We start from the raw sequence: 25509 nt of genomic DNA, 5'->3' as shown, positions 1-25509 counted from the left end.
CAGCATTATCTAGTTCTTTACTATGTTTTTCCTCTATTTAGGATAGCAAAGACATTTATGAATATTCACTGATATTACTTAATCAAAAGAAAAAAAGTGTTGAAGATGAAATACTAGTTGAAAAATTTACCAGGCTACTAGTGGCCAGATAACTAAACTTATTAGCTAGAGTTACTAGGAAGAATAAGGGGGACCTAACCTGTGATTTCTAGGGGCAACTCCCTGATGAAATAACCATCCTTTCTTCAAAATCCAGTTCTGGGAAAGGGGCGAGGATTCCTATCAAGGGGTCATTTGGGGACCTTATCTTGGGCTCCATCATTTATATCAGAGTTTGATATCTTTTTGGCTATTGGAAGGAAGTAGAGATTTCTCCCTCTCCCCATTACCACTTCTCACACCTCCTAGTTGCTATAAGATAGGTAGGGGTGTGTGTGTGTGTGTGTCCACAGCTGTGGCAGGGTATTCTGTGGTATTAGATCCTTCTCTAGACCTCTGTGTTTCTTGGATCCTCCTCTGAGCTCCATTTCCCAGCTCTGCTTCAGAATGAAGTTGATTGATTCTTATTGGTTTCATTGTTGCTCACTGGCTTAAGACTATTAGCAGCAGTGGAAGAGCCCAGAATCTGTCTTCTCATTTTCAGTCTGCTGCTGTTTAGGAAAGTTATGGAAAGGAACTAGAGCTGCCTGTCTGCAGATTCAGGATGACAGCAGAACATGAGTTCACATTTGTAAGGATATCTTTGTAGACATAAAGGGTAGAAACATAGGGCCCTGTTCTTTCTTATCCACGAGACTTGGTTTGAACTCAGGGAGATTCCTGTGGATACTTCCAGCAGGTGGCCATGGGTTGTGTGCCTTTCACCCAAGAAAGTAGTAAGTTCAGCTGTAAAAAGAAATGAACAATGGCAGCCTTGCAGTAGCACATACATAATGATAGAAATTGGAGTGTGTCATTAAGCCAGTTTTTATACATGAATTACAGTTTGAAGAGGGTGTGAAAATAAACATTTTCCTCGCACTATATGTAATACAGTATTTTATATGTACATAATTAATACACATGCTACATATTATATATATTCATAATACTTGTTTTCTAGATATAAATGCAGCTATTATTGTTTTAGGACTACAGTGTACTCACACCAATATAATATCACACTATATTCTGTGGCAAATTGCTGGCACTACTATGATGGGTCTCACGCTTTCTTTTCTTGGGGGGTGGGTTCAGGGCACCATTTCTTGCCCCTGAACTGGGGTATTAACTGCCCCACTAGTGTCCTAGAGGAGGGGGTGGAGAGGGAGGGACCCGGGCCCGCCCACTACTCTGGGTCCCAGCCCAGGCGCCCTAGGGATAGTGGTAAACCGCTTGAACTAGCAGTTCCTTCCCCTGAGCTACTTCCCTCTCCTGCCCTTCAGCTTGTGGGGCTTCCTGCCCTCCCTCTGCACAAACCAGGTGACCCTTTACCTAGAGTCTTAGTCTTCTTAGCCCACCGCAGCACTTCTCCAAACTCTCCTCTGCTTCCCTCCAAACTGCTCTCTGCTCCAACACCAATCCACTCTGTTTCAACTCCTCCAAACTGCTCTCTGCTCCAACACCAATCTACTCTGCTTCAACTTCTCCTCTTGTCTGATTGAAGCTGGGGTTTTTTATCATGTGACTGGCTTCAGGTGCTCTAATTGGCTTCATGTGCTTTAATTAACCTATAGCAAACTTTCTTCCCTCTATAGGGAATAAGGCTCCCTGCTAACACTCTCCTGCTTCGTGAGCTACAGCTCACTTCATCGGATGCATTCAGATCTAGATGGGGAATTTGAATGGATCTGAAATACAGTGAGATCATTTGGAGTTTAAATCCCAGTTTCCAACTGTTGGCAAAGCCTGTTGTAGGACTTTTCCTACTGAGAAGGGGTTGTTCGCAGATGGGGAGGCTGGCTGATTTGTTTTTTGGTTTTTTCCATTATGACAACACTAGAACTTTTGTAAATAATATGACCCAAAACTAATGAGTGAAGGAGGTTTGAATGGCTCAGAGGAGAATGCAATGGGAGAATCTCTTGTCCTGATTCTGAGTCGTGTAGCTTATAGAGCTAACCTGCTTGCTTGCATAGATATATTTTTTTCATATACGTTTAAGTATTTGGTTTATTGTAATAGGTTTAGAGATTTATATTAAAGTAAGCTTGGCTGTAATGCAAGAGACCTAAAGGCCATATCCTGTATGTTAAGCTAAGGACAGTTAACACGTCTATATTAAGACCATATTTTACCCAGAAAAGTAAAGTTAACCTATATCTTGTTACCCAAATAAATAAGTATTCACACATATGTCTATAACCTTCTATCTAGACCAACAGATGATGAAGAATGGCATAGGGTTTTTTTTAATGTGGTACCCACAGACTTAACAGGTACATCACAAGGAAACTTAACGTGCGTATATACGTGTCATCAATACGCACAAACCTACTAGCCTATGGGGTAAGTGTACCCTAACATTTGTGGGTGAGGAATAAAATTTGGGCATAGGAGGGAGGATTTCCGGCACTTGTGCCCTGTAAAAGAGGTTACGCACCTCGCTAGAGCACTTCACTTCACTCCACTCTATCATTTTCACTTACTCTGTCTTACACTCACTCTATCTATTCTACCTACAATGGCTACTACTATTGGTAGGCTATACTTGTTCTTCTTAAACTTTAAGTTTCAAGGGAACTAGGCTAAGCTTGGTTTCCCTAAGCTTTTATTCTTTGTTTTGTTTTATTAGGGTTTAAGTTTAAGTTAGTCAAGTAAACCCTAAGTTAGCTCTTAGCATTAGTTTTTCTAAGCTCTGCTTCAAGAATTGAGAAACCTGAACTGCAAGGCTGGTCCTGTGTCTCTTACCCCCAGGTTATCAAGGAAGGGTGTGAGTGTATTGACCAAAGCTTTGTAGCATATAATACTATATTATCATATGTATCTTTTGAATAGCAGTAATGCAATTGTAACTTTGTAACTCTGGGTATTTTACCATTTGCTTACTATTATAAATTTTAATAAAAACTCTTTAAGCCTAAAAAAAAAAACCACACACACTCTTCTGCTGCCCTCTGGCCATGCTGTATCACAATTCACTATATTCACATATTTAAAAGGAGAAAAGGACATGTATTCTTTCTTTTATGCATAAAACATGATCAAATTATATAAAAAGCTGTTTGATGTGTTATTTTTCAGCCCTTTTCATAAACTTGGTAATGTTCTCATTTTATTTCTTAGTTAAAATAAATTTATTTTTCTCTGTTAGAAAAACATCAAACAGTAACCAAATTGCTTTCCCCCAGATAGTTTCAAAGACAAAGTGAGGTTAAAGGTTCCTGCAATTGTCAGGAAACGGGAAAGGACGGTGTTTGTTCAGCTAGATGCTCATTGTAAGTAAGGCTTTCTTTTTGTTTACAGAAGTTCTCTGTTTGCAGTGATTCTTGATCTTAAAATATTGTGAACTTGAGAGATGCTGCATCTTTGAAGGAATATAATTTAAAAAACTACAATTCACCTCTTCCAATAAGCTCACTCAGCTGTGTAGGTTGCTGAACCAAATATGGTTTGAGCTCTGAAGCAAAGAATGCATTTGCGGAAGTTGATGCAGTAGTAATAACTGACAGACAGACACTTTACCCTTTGTGAAGTTCCCCAGGCAGGAGGTAACTTTATGCACAATAGACCTAGCCAAAAAAAAAACCCAAACAGAATAATACTTAGCAGAAATCCTTCTGCTTTGCAGCAGTGTAGTGGTAATCAGTTAGCTCCAGAGCTAATGGTAGGGTCCAAGTAGATGCGTGTGCTGTGACAACATAACTAGTAAGACTGAGTTCTCATTGGAATTCTACAGAGCTAATTTGAAGAGAATCCGGTCCATCTAACCACTTGAGCTGTCAGGAACAATGACAGGGTCTTTTCTGCAATAGCCCACACAGGCTTCATGCTGAGAGATTTAAGCGAATGTAATAGAATGCAAATCCACCACTTGCACTTTATGTGACATGGAGCTGCTTCAGATAATCTAAAAGCCTTGAGAACCCAAACAGAATTTATTGCTTGGCAGTACAGAGTTTTCTTTTAACTTTAACGAAGTCAGAGAAGTCCTTGATTCTACATACTGTATCAGGACGGCTTGTAGAGTACTTCCACGGATGAAATGGCTTTCACTTCATGGCAAATTTTGTCCCCAATGCAGTGGGCGCGCTGGATGTGGACAGCTGTGAGAAGCAGTGGAGACTACAGTCTCCTAGCCATGCAGAGAATCACTGGAAATAGGCAAGTCAGTCCTGTCTTTCAGGAAACTGTCACACCATTCAATTCATTGTATTACAGACCCAGTGGGGGAAAAACTGCATCTGAACTGCAGAAATGCTTGCTAAGTAATTAACAAGACAATATTGTTATTGCATTCTTGGCTCACAAAAATTGTTTTAAAAATGTTAAAATATAGTTTGTTTTGTTTGTTTAAAAGTACATCAAGTGTATAGCTTTCAGTTCTAGAAGGACAGTTTCCTAAAGTGGTTCTCCCCGTAGAGCAACATGTTATGTCCTTGTGCAATGTAGATCTTCATTTGATTTTTAGGCTAACTTAGTGCATCCTTTTGTATAGTTGTTTCCTTTCAAGCTTGCATTTCGTTTGGTTGTGTCCACTGTGCACCTCCTTTACACGCTTGCGCGCATTCCGATCCGTCTATTTTTTTTTATGTCTATGTGATAATGCAGTGGTGGAAGTATATTACTGATAGCACACAGGAGTCAATGCATTTTCCAGCAAGTGTCACTTACCATTGCCTAAAATGCTATGTAGAAATACAGCCATGATGAAATGTAATATTTCTGAGAGGCTGGGCTGGCCAGAGGCTTGCTTTGAGACTTACCCATCAGTTATGCTCGTGTGTGCTCTCTAGCTTGTCAGAACACACACAGCAATATAAGGCTTGATTATTTTAGAGCCGTAGCCTTTAATAAACAGCTATGAAACTCTCCTGAGAAGCTCCTTTTTTGTCTTTCTGTGTTGGTTTGTCTATGCTCGTGACAAGAAAAGTTTCAGAAATTCAGAAAAAGGTTCCATTGTTTTTGCCTTTCATACTGGAGTCTCCGTTACGCTGCACAGCAGGCTTCTCAGGAAGCATTTACTTTCTGAGCGCATGTTCACTTGGTGACAGAGAAATCTTAAGCAGCATAAAGATTTCTTCAGAGAAAACCTGTAACCATGATATTCGTGCTCTAGAAATCATGTGTGACGTTAATCCATCATAGTCCGCCTTTGAGAATAGCAGAGGTAGCCTGATGGCTGAGGTTTGCTTCTTCCACTCAGAAAACCCTGCATTTCAAAGTCTGACTTGCCCCTTCCACACACGAAAGCTCACTTTGCTCACTAGCCCAGGTTATTAAAGAAACTCTTGTTTTGTATTTTCCTCAGGAGTTCGGACTCTGAAGAAGCATTTGAGACACCAGAATCCACCACTCCTGTAAAGACTCCACCTGCACCCCCGCAGCCACCACTGGAAGTAGCGGTGGTAGAAGCAGCAGCACCAGTAGACCCAGCTGAACAGGAAATAAGGCCACAGCTGCCCTTGGAAGACACAGGTAATGAATATATATAATGAGTGGGCTGAATCACTCAGGAAGATGACTGTAAAAGGGGACATAAGTGTTAATCTCAGTAAAGAAAGGGTGCTAATAAAAGGATGGCTGGAAGATTAGTTAGTATATGCTGTGTCCTCTTCACACTGAAAAAAATAACATATATCATAGTTTGATAATGACAATTACATATTAAATACTATCATCAGCATAGTCCTTTTCGGTATTATCAATCAACACATTCATCTCCCGATACAACTTTAGTAATGTTTTGGCACCATCATCTTTGTTTAAAAAATACAGCCTGATTCTCCACTCTGTTATGGAGTAAGTGGTGATGAATCAGGCCCACAGTATGATTTGTGAAACAAGGAAAAACTCTCTTGGGTGCATTTCTTCCATATTAAATCAGTTTCTTTATTCCTGATGTTTTCAGAACTGTATGAAACTAATCAGATGACTAAACACATAGAGCTATATAATTAGGTGTCATTAATAATCTCAGTTAATAGGAGGGTATTTTCGGATCTGATGTCCCCTGAAATGGCAAGTGACCACATGATGATATATTCTGAGAAGTTCAGGATGTATTAATAGGAACGTTAAGAACGTAATTAACGTTAACGTTAATTCTGTGAAGCAGTGGAGCAATATAACACACAGTATGTATAGAATTAGTACATAACACGGCAATGAAACAGATATTTTCCATAAAACATGAATATTGTATTTTATGTGAAGAAATTCTGTCCAAAAAACCCTAATTTCCTTTGTTTGCTGAGTTAAGTAATTGAAAGATGTGAAAGTAGAAGCAGTTTCTATTAGCAAGGAGCTCAATGTGACTGTCAGCTGAGCTGCAAAACAGGCAATCTGACTACTTATGGTCATTAAATGGCTCATCACACTTTTTGCAAGAGATGAGCAGTTAGCTCAATATCTTGGTTAAATTCCAGTGAAACACTTTCACTTTGTCTATCCAAAATTCCCATGTATTTCATTAGAACAAGGTTCTCTCCATCTGAATGGATGCATAGGTTTGCTGTGTGCTGTTCTAAAACTGCCAGCTTTCACCACAGAAGATGGATAAAGTGATATCAGTAAGTTGTGAGTAGTCTGTAAAGTCTGTCAATCTCTTGGGGGGAGGTGGGGTGTCTTTGGACGAGTTCCAGACATGTCTCCAGCTAGTTAGTCTTCCTTCAGAATTTCTGGACTTAAAATACTCAAACTATGGGAGTTTTGATTGTAATTATAATTAGCAGAAGCAATGTCCAGTATACAGATGCCAAAAAACTAAAAAGACATGATAAGAAGATATCCTGTATCTCCAAGTACCTTTTCATTTTCATCCTCAGATCTCCCTTTTCCCAGTTTTCCTTATTCTTTATCAATTTTTACAAATGTAATTTCCCTAATTCCAAAAGAAATTTAAATGCAGAGAGAGTAAAGGAGCAGATATGCTAAGCAGGCTTGGAGTGTGTGGTCTTTAATTACTACAATAGATTCCCATTTACTCAGAATCCTTGATCACACATACTTTCCTGCCCATGTGTGTCTCTTCTCCCCTTCCTCCCTGTTCCCTCATTTAGGATATTACTAAGAGAAGATGGGAGATTGAATGTATCCATTTGTAACAATTGTGAATTGCACTGTGTTAAAGGCTATTTATCCTAGCTGTTCTATTTTGATATCAGTATTTCATGTTTAGGTAAAACTTGCCTGCAACAGACAACTTACAACAAACTAACAAAGCAGTACACAGCATTCCAAAATTTAGTAAAATACAGTTATTCAGCACAGTGGGTTGCTGCAAGAACAATTCAAGTGTAGGAGGGAAATACAAAAGCATATGTTTGTTTTTAAAATCTATTAGGAGACATCACTTAACATCCCCGTTACTTGGTTAATTGAATGCTTATTTCAATGTGAACAGTGAAATGTTTTCTACTTCGAAAGCCACTTTTAAAAATCCGTTATCTTAGTGTTAACTTGCCTCATAGGTTATACTCACACACACACACACACACACACACACACACAGAGTCAGTCCCTTATACAGGGCTTCCATGGAGCTGAAGCACAGCTCCTAATTGGTAGCATAAATCTAGGAAACAAAGGTCACATTGGTGCCAGTTCAGTAAAAGAGGAATAAGGGCACCTGCAAGGCCTGGCAAACTGAGAAAATAACATAAAATCTGTGTTCCAATTTAGAGACCAGGCAGCTTTGTCTTCTGGGGTTGGGGGGTGGGGAAAGAGGGAGAATGGTCAGTTTGGAACATATGATTCCAGGTAGCCCTGACAATAATAACGTATGCAGAGGACTGTAATTATGCCTCATGATATGATTAGCACAACAGCTGGACCCTGCTGCTGAGGAGACGTGGTGAGAGTTTTAAATTTATTTAACTCCAGTGTAAGTTTAATAAAGGTTATGAAAGTAAAATTGTAGTTAATACTTAAGGCTAGATACCAGTTCTTTAGGTACACAGTTCTCCTCTGACTGCTGGTGGTATCCGCTGTCTCCATGTGAGCTGGGTGGGAGATTGGGTCTCCTCTGACTTGTGGGTGAGGAAACAAGGTTCCAGGATCCTTCTCACTACCAGCTCTTCAGATGCTGGGCTGAGCATGGGCAGGCTGCAGGACATCTACTCAGAGTAGCAGCAGCTTGGCCTTGTCTCCTACTCTGCTTATCCTCCTCTTGAGCAGCTAGCAGGGTGGGCTATATGGAGTACGCCCTGTTCACATGTGCTTGCACTGGTGGGAGGTGCACAAGAGAAGAGATCCGCTGCATTAGTTGCTGTGGTTCTGGCAGTAGTGGGTGGATGCAGAGGCCTTGTTTTAACTAAACTTTTGGGGAAATTTCCTACCATTTCCCACTCCCATTGTACTAGCCCTGAGGCAGCTCCCTCCTTGGTACCAATGTAGAGGGCACCAGCATTAACCAGTGTTTCTACCACCATGTTGCCTAACTGCTCGGAGACCTGGTCTGGATGCAAGATTAGCTGTTCTCGTGAGACTTCTGCCCACAGTGGCAAATAACTTCATGAGACTACCTGGTTTTATCAGATTTACAGCATTTTGGAACAACAGGGGATTTACTATTATTATTCTTGTTTATTATGGTAGTGCTTAAGGAGCAACCAAGAACAGGGCCTCATTGTGCTAGGCACTGTACAAACACAGTAGTAGCACAGACCCTGCCCCAGAAAGGTGGGCAAAAGGGATCACACACAAGCAGCAAAGTGATGGTAGCAAATGTCATGTTAGTTTTATGGTTTTTTCGAGGGCCTGGGTTTAGTTTGGAGAGGACCAGATAAATGGAAATAAAAGAGAAGGAAGCAGGGACATGGAAGGGAAAAAGGATAAGGGGGGCAGGACAAGGAGAGAACAGGATAATAGGGGCAGGTGTGAAGTGAAGGAGGAGGAGTCTCTGAGGGAGGGTTGGAGCAAACAGCCAATCAGCACAAGTCCAGTCAAAAGTTCAGAAAGTTGTCTGAACATTGAAAGGTCCCGACTTTGGCTGCTTCTGCAGCTGTTCTACTGGCTGGCATCCCTGACTGGTTCCTGTCTGCAGTTTTTCCCCAAGGCCACAAGGAAGGGTGCAAGAAGTGGAGAGGAAGGAAGCTGTGTCAAATGTCAGCTTCTACCCAGAATGTCTTTTGAACCCCAGTTCCAAACTTCAGTCTGGACTTGAACACTGCCTCTTCCATCCATCTCTAATATATTATAACAGTGGTATTCATGCTAATAAAACCCCCACTCCTTTGTGGCACGGAAAATTCATGCCATTTTCATGCCAGTTACAGTTCAGGTCTTTTTTTATGTATTATTATTATTATTTATTTACAAATATAAGTACATTAGGATAGCTTCCCTTGTTATTGCAGACTATTGGAGCTTTACTTTCATGGTTTAAAATGTCGTCAACACCTAATAGATTTATAAAATGCTGCATAAATGATGGTTGAGTTCTCTCTCTAATTAACCACAGAACATTAAGTCGTAATTCATTCTTCCTGATATCAATGGAGGAAAATAACATTCCTCTACCATTCGTGCAAACATTTCATTTCTTTGTAACACCCTTCTATCCTCATCCATTTGTCAGATAATAAGCTATAGATTAAAATGCCAAACATTACACAATGTCATCATGCTCTCACATAAGAGCATCCGTAGAAGTGTAAAATCAGCATACACATTTACTATCATCCACTCATTATTTATTTATCATATTATACTAATGCCTAGAGTCTCCAGCTGAGATCAGCTCCCATTGTACTAAGCACTCCGCAGATATGCAGGAAAGATAGTCCATGCCACAAACAGTTTGTAGTTTAAGCAGACAAAATGTGGGAGGGGAAACTGAGGCACAGAGAGGTGAAGCAACTTGCCACAGGGCACACAGCAAGCCTGTGGGAGAGTAGGGACCAGAACCCAGGGTTTATGAGTCCCCAGTTCAGTACCCTATGTAGTGGGCCATTGTGTGATCTCCAACAGCCAGAATGAATAGTGGTTTCTAAAATAGGGGTTCTTAATCTTTTTCTTTCTGAGTCCGTTCCCCCCCCTTCTATAGTGGAGGGCACTCCAGGCTTCAGTCACAGGAGGCGGGGGGCTTCTGGGCTCCATGCTTCAGCTGATGGTCCAGGGAGCCTTGGGGCTTCTGCCCCATGGAGTGGTGGGTCTAGGGGCTTCTGCTCCAAGGGTGATGGGCTTGGGCTTTAGCCCTGCGGAACTGGGGGCTTTAGGCTTCAGCTGCGGGGCGGGGGCGGCTTGGGGCTTCTGCCCACAGGTCGCTGGGGCTCTGGGCTCTAGCCCCACAACTCCCGCCTCCGATCTTTTTGTCCTGGGCCCTAGCCAATCTAACACCAGCCCTACTTCGTGGACCCCCTGAAACCGGCTCACAGATGCCCCCAGAGACCCATGAACCCCTGATGGAGAACTGCTGCTCTAATCCATTACTTGCTGTTCTTTTTTAGTTTATATCAACATCAATTCTTTGTACTTTTTGTATGTCCTTAGATGTGACTTAGACATAGTGGCTCTGATTCTTCGTGCCTTACCCGGGCAAAACTCCCATTCAGGTCAGAGACTTTTGCTTGAGTAAGGAATGGAGGATTGGGCCCTGTATCATAGTGAATAAAAGGCTGGAATTGCCTTCCTGGGCTCTACCTCTATTCGTAAGCTACCTGAGTTGCATTTTTGTGCTTTATGTAATCAGTTATCCACTGCGTACAGCTTAGTATAGGGACAGGCAAACTTTTTGGCCTCAGGGCCACACTGGGTTTCTGAAATTGTAGGGAGGGCTGGTTAGGGGAGGCTGTGCCTCCCCAAATAGCCAGGCGTGGCCCGACCCCTGCTCCTATCCATCCCTCCCTGCTTCTTAACCCCTAACGGCCCCTCCAGGACTCCTGCCCCACCCAACCCCCCCTGTCCCCTGACAGCCCCCCGCCCCATCTAACCCCCCCGACCACCCCCGGACCCTCTGCCCCTGACTGCCGCCCGCCACCCTATCCAACCCCTCCTCTCATTCCTGATTGCCCCACTAGGACCCCTGTCCCATCCAACCACCCCTTCTCCCTGACCACCTCCAGAACCCCTGCCCCGACTGCCCCCCGCCGCCCCGTCCAACCCCTTCTCTCCTTCCTGACAGCCCCCCCGGAACCCCTGCCCCCATTCAGCCCCCCTGTTCCCTGCCCCCTGACTACCACCCAGAACTCCCCTGCTTTCTATCTAACCCTCCCTGCCCCCTCACCGCGCTGCCTGGAGCACAGGTGGCTGGCGGTGCTGCAGCCTCGCCGCCCAGAGCACCAGGACAGGCAGCTGCGGCACCCGGCGGGAGCCAGCCAGCCAGCCACGACACCATGTAGCACAGTGCACCGGGTCAGGCCACAGCTCTGTAGCTGTGCTGCCCGGCAAGAGCTCACAGCTCTGCTGCCAGAGCATTGCACCGATGGTGCAGTGAGCTGAGACTGCGGGGGAGAGGAGACAGCATGGGAGGAGCCGGGGGCTAGCTTCCCAAGCCAGGAGCTCAGGGGCCGGGCAGGAGGCTAGATGTGGCCCGCGCACCGTAGTTTGCCCATATCTGGCTTAGTACCTAACAATGGATGGATGTTATGCATAATTTATAACAACTTGCAGGTGAATTTCACCCCTGTACAGTGGGCCTATTAACCATGTAAGTCCTCAAAATAGGGCCAAAAGTGAGATTTAAGTGGTACATTAGACTTTGAGCTGGCCCTCTGCGCAGGAGCGTATTTCACCTTCTTATGACTGCATAATATGTGTATTACATAATGCGTTCTTTAATGAACAAACTACAGCCTTTGTGATAAAATGTTGTGAGTAGGAACACAACCCTTTTGTTTAGATCACTTTGATGTGAAAGGGCAAAATTCACTGCACTGTTGATGCACTTCTAATGTCAAAAGAGCATGGTCTAAAAAGCTCTTTGTAGTAATAAAGCTGCATTGTCTCACAACAGTAAGTACAATTCAAGTCTCCATCCGCTGCAGTTCTATCATTAGAAGATATTGATGATGTAATGTAGCAGGAGTCTTACAGCAACGTAACAAATAATTTCTCCCAAAAGCCCACATTTTGGATGTATTCACAAAATAACAAAAATTGACCGTGCTAATTTGAAATGTACACTGGAGAGCACTAGACTCCAGGAATAAGTAAAGGACTGGATCAGGAGTGTGTTGTGTGTGTGGTGGGAAAAGCAACATAATAAGCAGGAATCAGCTTCTGCACTATATGTGGAGCTGCCAGCAGAATTTCAACGTTGTTTTATTTTACACTGTTGGAAAGCACGGCAGCTTTCTTAGACAGTTTGGTCTTTATTACTTATAGCTGGCTGCAGGAGAACTTAAATCCTTAAAGAAATTAACTACCAACAAAAGCAAATAATGTAACTACTCAGGCTCTTTCCTCACCATATTAATTTGCTTTATGATATATCCCCAATCCATTATTTGTTTCTGTCTTTTAGACTGTAAGCCCTCCAGGGCAGAAATCATCTTTTTATATATGTTTGTACAATATCCAGCACAATGGGGCCTCAGTCCTTTTGATGCCTGACATAACGAAAGCCTTTGTTATTAATATTATGTTGTTTATTATTATTAACACAATTTTTGAAGGCTCCTTGTTGGAATCCCTTTTCATTTCACACTGACCTACATTTTGGACTATGCTGGCAGAGCTATTCAGTCGTTTATATTAATTGCATTTAGCTATCTTCCACTCCATTCCCATGTAAAGTGTACAGATTAGACTAATACTGGAGTCTTGTGACACTTCTGGTGTCTCCTTAGCAGTAGACTGATCAGTGTCAAAAAATGATCGCATTGTGTGAAAAGCCAGCTCAGCTGCCAGCGGCAACTCTAATTAAAAAAACATTCGGCAAGAATGTTCAGCCGATCGTGGCCCCAAACACAACCCTTTTGGAGTAAGAAGAAAAAATACGCACTCTTAAAGTAGTGCCACCTGATTAGCATTTATTTTAAAGAATATCACAGTGCATCCGTTTTTTAATTCACGTAACTCACTAAATTTTCAAAGAGAAACATGGAATTGTGTAGCTAGAATTCCAAAGAAAGAAATCTAAAAATGTAGGGGTTGATCTGAAGGTGCTGATTTAGGAAGTGTCTGCTATCTTCAAAGTGGCTGGCACTTTATGTCCATAAATAATATTCCTGGCAAAACCTTCACACAGATACATAATTGCCTCTGAAGCAAAGAGGAAATGCTTTCTGTCCACAGGATCTAGTAGTAAAATATAGTAGTAAGGACTTAAATAACAGTTATAAGTATAGATTCTTTGTATTTCTCTTTCATCCATGCTACCTTAACACAAAGTATTAATGGGCAGAATTGTGCAGGAAAAAGAAATGTAATTTCATGGAGAATTTCAAGATTTCAAAAATTTGGTTCTGTTCCGATTCTAATGGAACAGCATTTTCCATTTAGAAAACTGTTCTAAAATTTTCCAGTTAGCTCTACTAGTGAGTCTTTATCCCAGTGAAGTGACAGTGACAACTCTAATGTATATGCTAGCCATACTTTTGAAATTACTTGTCTAGTATAAGGAAATAATTAATGAATGTCAGGTCCAGACAAGAAAAAAGGTAACAAATTGTTGTTTAGCATTCTGTCATTAATGACTGAAAAAAATGAACAGATAGTCAAACACAGTAATATCTGATGAGATATATGTCGTATGGGCACACTGCTTAAATTTGTTATGGTGATGGAGGACGTATGAGTACCTAGACAAACTGAAAGGAAATATGAATGTTACCAGGCTCTGGACTATTCTATGACTCCTTAGTGCTTTTAACCTGAAAGACTGCAGTGCTGTCTTTGAAGCAAATCCCAATACAATCTGATTTGATTAGTTACTATTCATAGATAAATGTATTTGATTCTGATACAAGTGAAAGGATGGCAACCAGCAAATATCTGTTCAGTTAGTGTGAGTTCTTATTTTGTAGCCTTCCAGTTTACTACTAGTCTTTGTTTCAGCATAATTTAAAACACCTTGGTAAATAAGCCATAAAATGTCTTTTTAATGTCTTTTTCCTAAACCAGTAGTTGTAATCAGATGACCACATGCCTTGCTCTAGTCCAGTGGTTCCCAAACTTGTTCCACCACTTGTGCAGGGAAAGCACCTGGCAGGCCGGGCCGGTTTGTTTACCAGCCGCGTCCGCAGGTTCAGCCGATCGTGGCTCCAAGCCAATGGGAGCTGCTGGAAGCGGCGCGGGCTGAGGGATGTACTAGCCGCCACTTCCAGCAGCTCTCAGTGGCCTGGAGCAGCGAACCGTGGCCACTGGGAGCCGTGATCAGCGGAACCTGCGGACACGGCAGGTAAACAAACCGGCCCGGCCTGCCAGGGGCTTTCCCTGCACAAGCGGTGGAACAAGTTTGAGAACCACTGGTATAGTATTTAAATCAACTGTGAATGCCCTGTGGTCTCTGCCTGTAGCTAGAACTTTACTAGCTAGAACACAAGCAGAGCAGAATAATTGGAAGGTAATATGGCCAGACCAATGCAGTCATCAGAAGCGTGGTAACCATGAGTTTGGTCTGCAAAGTACTTGCACCTGAAATCTGAATTTAAAGGACTTCATTTTCTGTTTCAAGAGAAAATGGGAATGTATTTGTTACATTCCATCCCAAAGAATCATTATTGAGTATTGTTAAGGTATTTGGGGAAAAGTTAAGTCAGTATTAGATGAAGAAAGACTCATGAATCCCACTAATGACACAGCCCTGGCAAAATATCCATTTTCAAATTCATAGCCAACTTATAAACCAAGAGAAAATAAGACCATCACTATTTCTGATCATCTTCACAAATTCTGGTGTCTTAATTTTCTAACTTTGTTTTGTTTTATTGAGACCAGAATAGATGCAGAAAAAATTGTAACTAGGCAAAAATTAAATTTCTTATAAGAGGCATTTCTACAAGTTGGCAAATGGGCATCTGCTTGCTAAAATAGGCGTGTGCAAATTTTTAAATATCAACCTGCTGAAATCCACTTCAACTTCACCCAAAATGACAGGTTAGAATTTGATGGATGCAAACATCGTGCTACAGTACGGTGGTGTGTGTATATTACATTTTTATGGTATAATGCAAATCCCTGTGAACCTATGGCTAGGGATTCTGGTTTTGGAGTGCAATGGCAGGGGTGAGTTGTCTGCCAGGGGACATCCAGTAAGAGCCGCTGCTCCGGGGGCCTGTCCCTATAATACAGAGAGATAATGATTAGCTGCATCCCCAGAATACCAGAGTTCTCCAGCCACCTGAGCTTCATCCATGCAATGAAGGCATTGCTAAGCTGGTGTTCAGACATGACCCCATGGTCTTTTTTTTGCTATCCAGCTCTTTTGTACTTCTCAGGTGAAACAGAAGGGCTGAAATCTGGCCATCTGAGAATTCCTCCAGCTGAGGGACGGGGAAAATCAAAGCTGGATCCTGTGCCAACCACTCCCACCTCAGCTTAAGGGCTCCACCAATTCTCAACTCATGGATGGTCTCTTAGGGATGATCAGGATTTGCAGAATTTTTTTGTAATCCACATAACTAAGATTAGAGATGGAAAAAGATCTAATGGGTTTGCCACAGTTCAGGGCAACTGCATCTGTAATCTCCCTCTCTGGTACAGCCAGGGCACACACTTTTAGACTTCTGGCTCCCCTGCTGTTGCCTCTCTTGGGCAGACACACACAGATTTCTCTCCTTTCTGACTGGGATATTTCCATTCTGTACCACTCCCAGCCTATGCTCTGAATTCCCCAGCAAAGTCATGCTGCCTAAACAAGCCTGCTTTGCTTTTCTCTTCAGAAATGGCAAACAGTGTAATTTCCATAATGAAGCTACTGCACAGCTCTTTCTAAGCAAGAACATTTGTTCTTAAGGTGAAAGCATTACAGAGAAACCATATCAAAAACAACAAAAGCATCTACATATATGCTAATAAGCTCACCAGAGATCACCCCTGACTCCAACAATGACTCTGGCTGGTGAACAGTCAGTCTTTTAAACCCCAGCCATGCATCTGAGAGTCACTTCTTTGTCCAGTTCGGGTCTTTGAAGAGACTGTGAATAGGTAATCAGCCAGACAATGGGTTCTGCTCAAGGCATAGCTTCAAAAGGATGGATCTGAAGGTGGGTCATTTGTATTCCTCTCTTCCCAATTATTTCCTAGGAAGTCTACTCAATTTACAATTCATTCTTGTCTTAGCCTATTGTTTAAAAGAGTGCGCCTAAGCACATAACACTTCCCAAGATTTATATTAGTCAGGTCTCCTAAACAAGCTACATACAATCCCACAATTACACATTTCCATTTTAATACAATGAGAGGCTAAGACACTTTAACTTCATGCAATAAGATTTTCCAGGATATGGCAGGAAACTGCCATCTCTGTCACAAGGTCAGTTAATCCATTTACTTCTCTGCCTGTGTCCTAAAATATATTTGCTTCTGCTTTAACAGCTTAGTTTTAAATGTCCCAAGTCATGGGGCTTCTGTTAACCTCTTTAGAAGACATTGTCATGAACAGATCTATATACTTTAACCATAAGAGAGAGAATTCTGGTTGTAGAACTTCAACAAATAGGGGGTTTTCCCACTAATGATTAAAAATATAGTAAAGTGAGGCCATTTCCAATGTTGTTTCTAGTGGAAAAGTGCAATTTCAGAAACGTTTGTACAGTCAGCTTTCTCTTTGCCTGCTTTCCCTATTTTATTTCTTTTTTTATTTTAAATTGAAATTCTCAATACCTCATATGTAAAGACATATAAAAAATGGAGTTATCAACTCAACTCTGAATTTTGACTCTCCTTCTCCTCCCTCTTTCCCTCTCCCCTGGCCAAAACAAGAGTAGTATAGATAAACCTTGGAAAGAAAGCCATACCCAGTCTTCTCTTGCACTGGAAGGATGGTCAAGATGGAATGTGGGGACATTAAACTGGGAAAAAAATATGCAAGTCACTGAAGCTTCAGTCAAATTAGAGGACTGTGGTACCAGCTACTGTAAAAAGTTGTTAGTCTATAAGGTGCCACAAGTACTGCTCGTTGTTTTTGCTGATACAGACTAACATGGCTACCACTCTGAAACGTGTAAAAAGAATATTTTTGATACAATTCTGTAAATGAAGGTATTAAACCATTATCCTAGAGGGAAGTGTGGGTGAACCAGTATTTGATGGTCAGATCACCCAGTATTTAGAGTATTTTAGCATATTCTACTAACTCGATTTCCATCTCTGTCTCCTTACCTCGCTCTGAAATAGCAACTAAAAATACTCCATGTAAACCTTTACAAGTGTATATAATGTATTGTCACCAAACTACAAGAGAGAGAGAGAAAAAAAAAAGAACTGTTCAATTGTTCTTCTGCATTTATACCATGAGTTAAATATGCCCCTGGTGTACATATATTCTTTCATTTAGGATTTAGTCCATTTGTCTCACTTGTATTTTTTGGTTTTGTTCCATTTTTGGTATATTTGTTAGATAAAACATAATAAAACACTTAAACAGAAAAGCATTTGGGGCTTAATGACTGATGTGTTTCATTCACTGACTTTTCTGTTTGTTCCCATAGGATTCTGTTCTGATACTGTGTCCATAATTGATGCATCACATAGTGAATCAATTGAAGAAAGCCCTTTCCGTCCTCCCTCCCATTCATTTTCTACTGTCTTTGATGAGGATAAGCCTATAGCCAGCAGCGGGACTTACAACTTAGACTTTGATAACAGTGAGTTGGTAGATTCTTTCCATACTTTAGAACCTAGCACTCCAGAAGCTAAGAATTGTGACCCTAAAGTGAATGTTCGAAGAAAATCCACAGATTCTGTCCCAGTTTCCAGGTCTACTTTGTCTCGGTCTCTTAGTTTGCAAGCTAGTGATTTTGATGGAGTTTCCTATCTTGGCAATAATGAGACAGTAATTCCAACGGCAGACGTGTTCAGTACTGGTTCAAGTAGTGCTTCTAGTACCCTTAAGCGAACAAAGAAACCTAGGCCACCTTCGTTAAAGAAGAAGCAATCCGCAAAAAAATCTGCAGACTCTCCACCCGTGAAAGAAACGCAACAAGAACCATCTGACATTAGCCAACAAGCTTCTGTCCCAAGTGAAGAAAAACTGGTATCTGAGGTAAAGATTGAATCAATTAAACCTGAATGTACTGAACCTTCCCAAATCTCTACGGAGAAACAGGAGGCCCCTGCTGTGCCTGACGCTTCCTATCCCTTTGATCGAGAGAACTTTGAAGAAATTAGTACATTTAGTACTGGAGGAAGCAAAGTGCAAACCTCTCACCCTGCCAGTAAAAAAACCCAACCTCTTACAACGGCACCAGAGGCCGTGGAGGTGACTCCATCTGACACTGGAGGACAAGAGGATCCTCCAGTCAAAGGTCTAGCTGTGAGACTAGAGTTTGATTATTCTGAGGAAAAGGGCAGCAGAGAGGACCAGCAAGAAAGCACTCCCCCACCCAAAAGAGCAGGTAAAAAATCTGGTGCCAAAATGCCACTAAGGAGGCCAAAGACTAAAAAGACAGTGGAAAAGCTTGACAATTCTCCCACCACACCAACCAAGTCACTCACTGATCCAAGTGATATCCCGATTTCAAAAGGCTCTTATACTTTTGATATTGACAAGTGGGATGATCCCAACTTTAACCCATTCTCTTCCACTACAAAAATGCAAGAATCTCCCAAATTGCCTCAACAAACATACAGTTTTGATCCAGACACCTGCGAGGACTCAACTGATGCTTTCAGGCTGTCTTCGAAGATCACCAGCTCACCTTCTAAATCTCCAGCCTCCTTTGAGATACCAGCCAATGGCAGTGAAACAAATGGAACTGAAGGAGACAACCTAAATAAACCTGCAAAAAAGAAGAAGACACCACTAAAAACGTAAGTTAAAGGGTAAAGACATTTTTGGATTGTGAAGTGCTCCTCCTTGCAACCCTCTATAATTACTATAGTTTTATAATTCATGGGTTTCAATAAGGTTAGAAGAAAGAAAAGGAGGACTTGTGGCACCTTAGAGACTAACCAATTTATTTGAGCATAAGCTTTCATGAGCTGTAGGTGCCACAAGTCCTCCTTTTCTTTTTGCGAATACAGACTAACACGGCTGTTACTCTGAAACCTGTCATTAGTAAGATTAGAAACATTGTGCTGATGAACGTATTAACTAGACAACCGGATTTATGTTTATGGCTTACCATGGTAGGCATATTTCAGAGTAACAGCCGTGTTAGTCTGTATTCGCAAAAAGAAAAGGAGGACTTGTGGCACCTTAGAGACTAACCAATTTATTTGAGCATGAGCTTTCGTGAGCTACAGCTCACTTCATCGGATGCATGCTTTGTGTGTATATAATAAGATCTTCTACACTTTCCACGGTATGCATCCGATGAAGTGAGCTGTAGCTCACGAAAGCTTATGCTCAAATAAATTGGTTAGTCTCTAAGGTGCCACAAGTACTCCTTTTCTTCATGGTGGGCATAGGCTTTCCTGTACATTATCAATGCCATTTTGCTCCCAGCACCAAATAACTTGTAGTGAAAACCCAGAGAATTGAACCCAGACCAGGTCACTGGATTAATAATTGGATGTTGGAAGTTTAAGGGCCCAGTCCTACTCCCACTGACATCAGTGCCTGAATGCCCATTGATGTTAAGTGGGACTAGGATTGGGCCTTTAGCAATTTTTGTGCCACATTTTCAATGTTAGCTTACTCGTTGTGCAGTGAGTTCAGCAATGGGAAAAAATAATTCCCCGGCCTGTTGCTAATGCAAGGCCGATCCTGTGAACCCTTACTTGTGGGAGTAGTCACACACACAAACTCCTATTGAAGCTAATGGGACTGCTCACGTAAATGAAGAGTACTCGTGTGAGTTAGGGTTTGTGGGACATAGTGAATGAAATCAGTGGCAAAACTCGCATTGACTTCAGTAGGGCCATGTTTTCATCCAGTGTTTTTTTATGTATATGTATGAATGAGAAGCGGAAAACTGTCTTATTTTTACTAGTTTGAATTCCTGGGGTTTTTTTCATATTTTTTTTAATGTGAGGCTATAACCTTTGAAAATATTTTTTTCTAGAAAAGTAGTTTAAGGATTCACAGGATGATCAAAAACCCCTTGGTTTATCTCCTATTTCTATGTCCATAGGCCAAGTTGTGGGAGAAATGGTTCTAGCTGCTACATTTGGTTGGTTGGTTAATAAAACTTGGTATCCAGCCGTACTGATTCAGTAGTTAACTTGCTGATGAGCACTTCTGCTATCTTATCCCTTTAGGCATAATTTTCTTTGAATTAGTTACCACAGATTTTATTCACAGGATTTTAGATTTCAGATAAACAGAGAACATATCGAATAAGATCGCTCTGAAAGTCGCTTTCTAACTTAATAGTGTCTGCTAATTAAAGATAACATACTACATTTTAAGATTTAAGTTTCTCACTAAAACTAACAAAAGACCGAAGAGCTAAAGATAAGGCAAACAAACATTGTAAAACAAATGTAAAACATTGTACAGTGTCCATAATGCTGTAAAATGAAGGATGGAGAATGTCCAATTGTACTTTTTATTTCCTGGCACCAGTTGGGCTTCTAACTCTAGCCGTTTGCCAAATTTAGGTTTGTATGTGGTTGGGGGTGTTTTGCTTTTTGAAGTTGAAGCCATTTTTGAATTACTTACGTGAATGTTATAGAATATGATACCACTGGGCAGAATGACTTCAGTTTTTTTGAGGGAGATGCCAGATTTTCTGATGATGTGTTTTAAATTTTGGGAAATGCCTGGAGTTCAGAGTAGGTGCCAGAGAAATAAAAAATGTCTACTGAGCCAGGGTATTTTACTCAATATTCCTAAAACCTAAAGAATTCCCCAAGAATAGAATATTCAACTTTAAACAAAAATAACACGACTAAAAAGTGCATCTGTGTGTGTGAGATTTGAATTACATTCTAGAGGGGATTTTAATATCCAAGGCCTCAGTCCAGCAGTTGACTGCCAGGAAGAGGTCCCCTGGGCCTACATGGAGATCCACTGAAGTCCGTGTGCGAGCCCATGTATTGTAAATTGCAAGACAGGCCTTGTGTTGTTTAATCATTGAGAACAGAGGTTTGTGACGGGACACACTGGTCCAGATTGCCCCATCACCTGGAAAAACTTACAGGAGCTAGTGAGAGCACTCCATGAAGTTCCTTCCACAGAATTTTCTCTGTAGTCTTTCACTGGGGGTAGGGATTTACCCCCTCCAAAAGACCTCATGTTTGCAGGAGGCACAAGGCTTATCTGCCCTCTGTTACTCTTCCCTGGCTCCAGGCAACACAGTTGCCTGTGCTGTGCTTCCATGGAATCACCTGCCCACAGCAGTATCTGGGATCCCTCTAAAAGGTTGTCCCCAGTGCGCAGGAGCTGCATGTTAATGAGAATGGAGCCTACAGCTATAATATTCTTTTAGGGGATTTACTGCAGGGCTTGTTGGGGGGTGAAATGGGCAACCCTGTGTCTGTGTCCCAGTCTGTCCCCTCCCCACATAAGAGTTCGTGGCATGAGATTGCTTAATGGGGTCCACTGCAGGAGAACCATCATTTGGGGAGCCCAGTCACAAATACTTCAGGGGAGCTCCTAGAAGAAGAAAGGAAGCTATTAAAGTGAGGGACCTTAAATGGTGACTTATCTTGCTGATCTTCATTTCAGGAATTACTTGACTCAGTTTAAACTGATACTGTAATATCCGAAGATTATATTTATTTATTTTTAAAAACTAGTTTAAGGGTTAGTTTTTCAAAGCCAAGAGTCTTTGTTAACATTGAGAGTTGCAGGGAGAAATCCCTGCAGACTGCTTTGAAAATGTGTTGCTTATTGTGTTTTCTAGCTGAGGGGAGCATGGTGATTTCCAGGCCAGACCTGTAGGATGCCTAGGAGTGAGTCACTAGCTTAAGCATCACTAACACTACAGTGTGCTTGATTCTGCAGTGCATATTAGTGGCAATACAAATGAGTTATCATCCTGGAGTAAAAGTGTAAACATGCTAAACACTCACTCACCACTCTATTAAAAGAACAGACGTGGGAATGGATTTCAGCTCAACTCAAATTGCATTCCAGTCATGTATCTAAATATTTAACTGTGGTTCTGAGACCGATCATTTTGCTGAGATGATACTGAACAAAGAGCAGCAGCTGCTCCCTCAGTGCTCCCTGGTTATGAATAAAGAATGGGTGGCCCGTTTAGATCTAAACCTCAACTCTCAACTGTATTGATGGTTGGGAAGCATCCAGACCATTTCAAAAGACTGTGTTTAGATATGGAAGGTGCCAGCTTTCAAGATCATCCTGCTTAAAAATATGGCATTAAAGCTGACAAGCATGGAAGAGGATGAAGACTTCTTCTAGCCCTGGTTATTCAAATAGAACTGTCCCAGTTTATTAAGCATTTGCTTTGAACTGTCAGTACTCAAACTATGATTTCATTAAGAACCAAAAATACGAGAACTTAAAGAAATTTCCCTTTCTTTCTCAGAGTGTGAAAGTAATTTTGAAATACACAGACCAGGAGCTTTTTCTGCTGCCTTTTACTGATAGATCAATAGTCATAAAAGAACCTAGGGTTCTCCTGTTTCTTTAAACTTAATTGCTACTAACTTCCTTGGGAACATTTTTTTATATACTGTATATTAACTAGTGCTCTATCTTGAAAAGAAAACAGATGGCTACCTCAGGAAAGGCAAAGAATGGGTAAAGCATTGACAGCAATTAAACTGGTAGGCCTCTGCTATGAAAAAATGGTTTTCATAAGGTAAAAACATGTCAGAAAATTATATTGAATTTAAGAACATAAACTGGTTTAGGAATTATCACCTCTCTTCTCCCCCGCTTCCCATTAAAACATGTTTTAAGGTTGTGCAGACTTCAAAGGATATCAAAATTGTATGATGATTTTGCTCTAACACATTAACAGAATGTCTGCAGATTTATCCTTTTTGTCAGTTCCTTCTGTCTGTCTCTCTTTTCTTTGTCTTATTTGTCTTAGGATGGTAGAAGATGTGATGTCTGTATGTTCTCTGTTGTAAGTAAATTTAATCTCACGGGCCTGTTATGGTGAAAGTGCCTTATACTTTGTTAATGGTTTATGGGCTTTTTTAAAAAAAATTATTTTACTTTATTTTGCAGCATGATCAAGAATTATTGGGCATGGAGCTTTATGGTGTTATTTTTACTGGCTTATGTAAAAGTTATTTTAAGTGAAATTGCCTGGCTGTGAATACACTTGAGGGAAGCTATTCTGTCAGTGTCTGGTTGCCTGTCTAGAAGGATTGTTTTTTTAAAACTGTATATATATGATGTCCTTAGCTAAAGCATTAACACATTCTTATTAGCTTGATTAATAGAATATTGCATTATACAACACTGTACAGCCATTCTTTCTTAAACACTATCTAATGTTTATAAGTACTTTTTAAAGGAAACAATTATTTTCATTATTTATATTTTCATATTTAGTAATTAACAGGCTGAATAGAATACTTATACCAGTGAACAGCTGGCCAGTTTTTTTGGTCATGTATGCTGATAGGTGAAGTAGTGACTTATTCTCTATCATTTGAAATGCTTCATTATAATCTCCTTTTGTTGCCTTGCAAGTCATTGATCAGAGCAGAGCTATAATTTTCACCAATGCATCGAACCTCAACCACAAAGGCTTTATTGAGTAACTTGGTGTGAAATTGTGCAGGCTGTTTCCCTGCGTCTTCCGCCTAATACCAAAAGCCAATTAGGTCAGGTCTAGCAGCTTGCATCTGGAGCACTGGTAGATCTTGCATCTATCTTGGAATGTTCTCTTTAGGGAATTTTTAACCTTTTGGAAATGGCAAACACACATATAGGCAGCGTACATTACATATCTATACATGATAATGTGTGGGTGTTCTCCTTTCTACATCTTTGACTGGAAAACACCATGCTTTAAAGGGTTAAAACTAGGGTTGTCAAGCGATTTTAAAAAATGAATCACGATTAATCGCACAATTAATTGCGCTGTTAAACAATAATAGAATGCCATTTATTTAAATATTTTTGGATGGTTTCTACATTTTCAAATATGTTGATTTCAGTTACAACACAGAATACAAAGTGTACAGTGCTCACTTTATATTTATTTTTTATTACAAATATTCACACTGTAAAAAACATACTAAAAATAGTATGTTTTCAATTCACCTAATACAAATACTGTAGTGCAATCTCTTTATCATGAAAGTTGATCTTACAAATGTAGAATTATGTACAAAAAATAACTGCATTCAAAAATAAAACAATGTAAAACTTTAGAGCCCAAGGTCCACTCACTCCTACTTTTTGTTCAGCCAATTGCACAGACAAACAAGTTTGTTTACATTTCCAGGAGATAATGCTGCCTGCTTCTTGTTTACAATGTCACCTGAAAGTGAGAACAGGCGTACTCATGGCACTGTTGTAGCTGGTGTGGCAAGATATTTACGTGCCAGATACACTAAAGATTCATACGTCCCTTCATGCTTCAACCATAATTCCAGAGGATATGCGTCCATGCTGATGACGGGTTCTGTTTGATAATGATTCAAAACTGTGCAGACCAATGCATGTTCATTTTCATCATCTGAGTCAGATGCCAGCAGCACAGAAGATTTATTTTCTTTTTTGGTGGTTCAGGTTCTGTAGATTCTGCATCGGAGTTTTGCTCTTTTAAGACTTTTGAAAGCATGCTCCATGCCTCGTCCCTCTCAGATTTTGGAAGGCAGTTCAGATTCTTAAACCTTGGCTCGGGTGCTGTAGCTATCTTTAGAAATCTAATATTGAAACCTTCTTTGTGTTTTGTCAAATCTGCAGTTAAAGTGTTCTTAAATCAAACAACATATGCTGCGTTGTCATCCTAGATTAGTATAACACAAATATATGACACAATGCAGGTAAAATCATGGAGCAGGAGACATACAGTTCTCCTCCAAGGAGTTCAGTCACAAATATAATTAATGCATTTTTTTAAATAAGCATCATCAGCATGGAAGCATGTCCTCAGGAATGGTGGTCGAAGCATGATTAGGCATATTAATGTTTAGCATATCTGGCACATAAATACCTTGCAATGCCGGCTACAAAAATGCCATGCTAACGCCTGTTCTCACTTTCAGGTGACAATGTAAATAAGAAGCGGGCAGCATTATCTCCCGTAAATGTAAACAAACTTGTTTGTCTTAGCGATTGGCTGAACAAGAAGTAGGACTGAATGGACTTGTAGGCTCTAAAGATTTACATTGTTTTGTTATTGGGTGCAGTTATATAACAAAAAAAATCTACATTTGTAAGTT

General features: G+C 40.8%; 1 protein-coding gene across 10 annotated transcripts in view; it reads left to right on the top strand.

Annotated features, from left to right (window-relative positions):
- Nucleotides 1–25509, top strand: part of TACC2 (transforming acidic coiled-coil containing protein 2) — a 144814-nt gene that overhangs the window by 78857 nt on the left and 40448 nt on the right. For 5 of the 10 annotated variants that reach the window (XM_073354171.2, XM_073354170.2, XM_073354176.2 and 2 more), the window contains 3 exons: nt 5450–5616; nt 17736–19056; nt 23196–23231. In XM_073354171.2, the coding sequence (XP_073210272.1) occupies nt 5450–5616; nt 17736–19056; nt 23196–23231 (1524 nt within the window). Of the gene's footprint in view, nt 1–4222; nt 4303–5449; nt 5617–17735; nt 19057–23195; nt 23232–25509 lie in introns of all 10 variants that reach the window. The other 5 variants (XM_073354175.2, XM_073354174.2, XM_073354173.2 and 2 more) reach the window with 2 other exon arrangements.

This window comes from Lepidochelys kempii, chromosome 7, assembly GCF_965140285.1.
Source record: "Lepidochelys kempii isolate rLepKem1 chromosome 7, rLepKem1.hap1, whole genome shotgun sequence".
NCBI lineage: Eukaryota > Metazoa > Chordata > Testudines > Cheloniidae > Lepidochelys > Lepidochelys kempii.
The sequence above is the reverse complement of the archived record's forward strand: the minus strand, read 5'-3'. Positions and strand labels throughout refer to the sequence as shown.